Genomic DNA, 4,353 nt, shown 5'->3' on the forward strand with positions numbered 1-4,353 from the left:
ATTGTATCATTGAGATGCAATGACTAAAATATAAGAACTAACCTTATTAGTTTCTGCTAATTGTAGAGATCTATAGCTGGATAGATGTATAAATTAACTGGATGCTTGGTGGTTGATATAGCTTGGGGGTATGTATGTTGTATCTTGCAAAAGCTTGTGAGACTCACTAGAACCATTTTTCAAAGAATTAAACCCAGGTCTATCTCAAGAAGTGAAAGATGGTGCAAGTTATTCCTAGCTTTGTGTGACCTGTTGAAGGAGACACAGCAAAGGTATCAAGGCAGCATGTGCTTTTTAGGGCTTACTAGATTGGCTGAGAATGGTGGATACAAGAGTTCCCTCCAGTGGAGATCTGCTGAGTTCTAGTGTTTTCTAGTTAATTTATAAGGTCTTTCCCACCCCCCTCTCATGTCACCATTAGACCAGAGGAATGTGCATTCAGCCCTAGAGTGATAGAGCCTAAGTATAAAAAACTCCCAAACAAAGTTTCCCATGTGAAGAGATTAGAATCAGTTTATAAATATACAAGGTATTGGTTCAGAAAGTATACAATTTTATTAATCAGGAACTGATACAGTTTTCTTCTACCTAGAGGAACATATGTAAACTTTATATTTCCAAAGATGGTTAGGAAAGTTCTCCTGTGAAATTTAAAAAAAAAGAAAAGAAAAAAAAGCACCCCTGGTCCAATTAGACAACACAGAAGTAGATGAATCTCTCTTGTCCCTTGGCATAAGACCAATGGAACGGGCAGATTGCATCCTAAATGAAGAGGCCAGTTACAATATATTAACATACTTTTATTAGTTTTATTGACCACATTGCATCACATTAAGTTATAGAAATATAATGATGATGATGATGATATACTATATACTAAAGATAGTAGTATTGTTGGCCTTTATGGGAACAAAACAGTGAGCTCATTAGCACTGCCACTTTTGAATGGAAGTGTGTCAAGTGCCTTCCTGAATCTATTTCCAATGTTTCTATAACATATTTCTCTCTCGTTAACATCTCCATAATGTACTTGCCCTTGTCATGGCCATTGTGGCTTAACTCTGAATGCCATTTTTTCTGGCTATTTTGAAACTCCATTCTTGCCTAAGATCACTGGTTAGGATTGCTGGCTGCTTCTAACTAAAAATGGAGTTCCCAGAAGTTGTAGGACAGGGGTGTCAAAGTCGATTTCATTGAGGGCCGCATCACGGTTCTATTTGACCCAGGGATGAAATCTAAAATTTGTTACTACTGGTTCTGTGGGTGTGGCTTGGTGGGGGGGGGGTAATGTGACTGGGTGGGCATGGCCAATTTTTTTTTTTTTACTTTTAAAACCATTTTTTCTATAACCTCTTTGACGAAGAGGTTGTAAAAAAATGCTTTCAAAAGGCTCTGATGATCCCAGCTGAGTTGTCTGATTGGCAAAGACTTTTTTTCTTTTAAATGCCTCTGCCGATCAGCCAACTCAGCTTGGATCGTCAGAGGCATTTAAAAGAAAAAAAGGGTTTTTTTCTTTTAAAAGCCTTTGATGATCCCAGCTGAGCTGCGCGATCATCAGAGGCTTTTTTTTTTTTACTTTTAAAAGCATTTTTTTGGCCGAAGAGGTTGTAGCATTTCACCCCTGGTTTGACCTCAGGGGGCCAGGATGGGCATGATCAGGGTGGGCATGGCCAGCTCGACATCACTCGTGGTGGGGAGCCTGTGGTGGCTCAAGCACTCTGCCAGTGAAAATGGACTTCCAAGCTCTGTTTTCAGCTCTGATGGCCTCTTGCAACCCTTTGCCAGCAAAAACAGAGCTTGGGAGGGCCACTGACAGCCCTCCCGAGCTCCGTTTTTACTGGCAGAGGCACTGCGGGCCAGTCCTTCACTGTTTCCAGGGCGGCCCCACAGGCCAGATCGAAGCACCTCACAGGCCGGATCTGGCCCCTGGGCTTTGAGTTTGACACCCCTGATGTAGGAGGTTCTGAATAATTCTGGTAAGAGATTTATTTCTAATTCATTAATTATTTTATTTAAATTTATTGGCTACCCAGCTCTAGTGGAGATCTGAATAAAGCAAACATAACAAAGACTGTTCATAATAAGACCATGTGAAGATCAAATATCTGTAACTTTTCAGTGCAGTCAAACTGAAGCCTGTAAGGAGATTATATGCAGCATAAGAAAAAAATTGTATTATGGTCTTCATCAGAAGATGTTGAGGCTTATTCGGTTTGGGTGGGTGGATGGTGGGCAGGGCTAAAATTCTCAAATAACTGTTCTCAGCCCTATCCTCTATTAATTTATATAATCTTCAGTACTTTTGATGGAAATTAATTACATAATTTATAGGAGTAGTTTCACTGATCTGTCTAAAAGCTCTTACTACTGAAGGATCATCGGTTCTGGTGTTACGAAAAAGAGTGAAAATTGTTTCTCTGCCAAAGTTCCCAAAACCCTTTTGTGACCCTGTCTCCTTGGTTTCTTTTTCCAATGTAAAATACTCCAATCTTTTTGTTGCCTTGAATATTTAATATGTTTTTCCTATTTGTGTCTCAGTTTTTAATACAGCCCTATCAACTGCTGCAACTTGTAGGGTTGTATAGCAATTTTATAGAAATCAATTCATTATTCCAGCTCAGGATTTCTTATACTTTGTAAATTATCAAAATTATCCTACATTAAGGGGGAGAAACTCAGATTTTAAAAAAAATATTTGCTTTTATTTATTTTGATTGGATATGCCTTAATACAACTCTTCAGATCGGTATCCTTTCCTATATGTTAGACTCCAAATCCCATGCCTTGTTATCAATATTGCCGTAGACTGGACAAGGCTAACTGAACAGATAGTCTTTTTTTTCCACAGAAAGAATATGAGTATTTTAAACATAAAGATGAAAAGTATGATTAAATGTAAAATCAGACTGAAATATTTGGTTTATTACATGTTAAACTACTTGCAACACGACAAATTCAGAACTAATAACTTTTAATTTACTTGCGTAGAACTCTGAATACTTATATAGGCTTTCAGCCTTGGGCTTTCTACAATCAAAAATTATGCAAGGTTTTAATCCTGTGATTCATACAGTTAGCCATCTTGCTTTATGAAACTAGAAACCCTCATTTTGTGGTCTTTTGTTATGCTACCATTGTTGGTGGCTGAAGAGCCTGGGAAGCGGCTAAGAGCCAGAAGTGCAAAGTTTATCTGATTAAACTGAAAAAGTGGTTCAGCAGGATTGAGACTATTGTTAGTTAAGTCTACTATGTTAAGTAAGTTATGATTGTTATTGAGATAATATTCAGAAGTATAAAAGGTCACAGAACATTACAATACAATGTATTTCTTTTACCCAGTGACATTATTCCTCTTTAGAAGGGTCAGAGGTTATTACTGAATGAAATTGTTCCCTACATTTATTTGGGTTTCCTGCCTTTAAAAGTCCATACATTGCCGACTGATTTTATCACAGCATCTTTCACCTCCTTGTTCCTCAGGCTGTAGATCAAAGGGTTGAGCATGGGGATCACGACCGTGTAGAACATAGAGGCCCATTTGTCTTGGTCCATGGAGTAGCTGGAGGTGGGCCGGATGTACATGAAGACTATGGTCCCGTGGAATATCCCAACAGCTGTCAGGTGAGAAGCACAGGTGGAAAATGCCTTGCGCCTGCCCTCAGCGGAGTGCATTCTTAGGATTGTAACCACAATATAAACATAGGATATAAGACTCATACAAATGCTGCATGCTTCAATGAAGCCATCAATGATAAGCAGCACAAGCTCATTAACATAGGTGTCAGAACAGGAGAGTACAAATAGTGGAGGCATATCACAAAAGAAATGATTAATAACATTTGACCTGCAGAATGTGAGTAGGAATGTAGAGGTAGTGTATACTATTGTATCCATTAAGCCTATGCAATATGCAAAAGCAATCAATTGTTGGCAGAGCGTTTTGGACATTGCCGCTGAATAGAGAAGTGGATTACAGATGGCCACATACCTGTCATAGGCCATCACAGCCAACAAAACACATTCTATGTCTACAAAAAACACATAGAAAAAGAGCTGTGTAGCACAGGCATTGTAGGAAATCCTTTTACTTTCACTTAATAAATCAATCAGCATTCTAGGAGCAACGGTTGAGGAACAGCAGAGATCAACAAAGGAGAGGTTACCCAGAAAGTAATACATGGGTTTATGAAGTTGGGTGTTAGTGCATATCAGTAGAATCATTCCAAGATTCCCTAACAGCGCAATGAGATAAATTGAGAGGAAGATAAAAAAAAGAACAAGTTGCATTTTGGGATTGTCTGTGAATCCCTGAAGAATGAATTCGGTAATAACAGAATCATTTCCTTTATCCAT

The 4,353-nt window shown here is 38.5% G+C and overlaps 1 protein-coding gene across 1 annotated transcript; it reads right to left on the reverse strand.

Annotated features, from left to right (window-relative positions):
• Positions 1-3,399: 3,399 nt before the first annotated feature.
• On the reverse strand, positions 3,400-4,353 carry LOC139327386 (olfactory receptor 5AR1-like). The gene has a single exon (XM_070957204.1). The coding sequence runs from the start codon at positions 4,351-4,353 to the stop codon at positions 3,400-3,402; it is 954 nt and encodes a 317-aa protein (XP_070813305.1).

Source organism: Pituophis catenifer, unplaced genomic scaffold (genome assembly GCF_029215685.1).
Source record: "Pituophis catenifer annectens isolate HBS135680 unplaced genomic scaffold, rPitCat1.0.hap2 SCAF_1, whole genome shotgun sequence".
Taxonomy (NCBI): Eukaryota; Metazoa; Chordata; class Lepidosauria; order Squamata; family Colubridae; genus Pituophis; species Pituophis catenifer.

What these genes read in the sequence shown, in the direction of transcription:
- LOC139327386 (XM_070957204.1), bottom strand. Translation starts at nt 4,353, where the DNA reads ATGGATAAAGGAAATGATTCTGTTATTACCGAATTCATTCTTCAGGGA.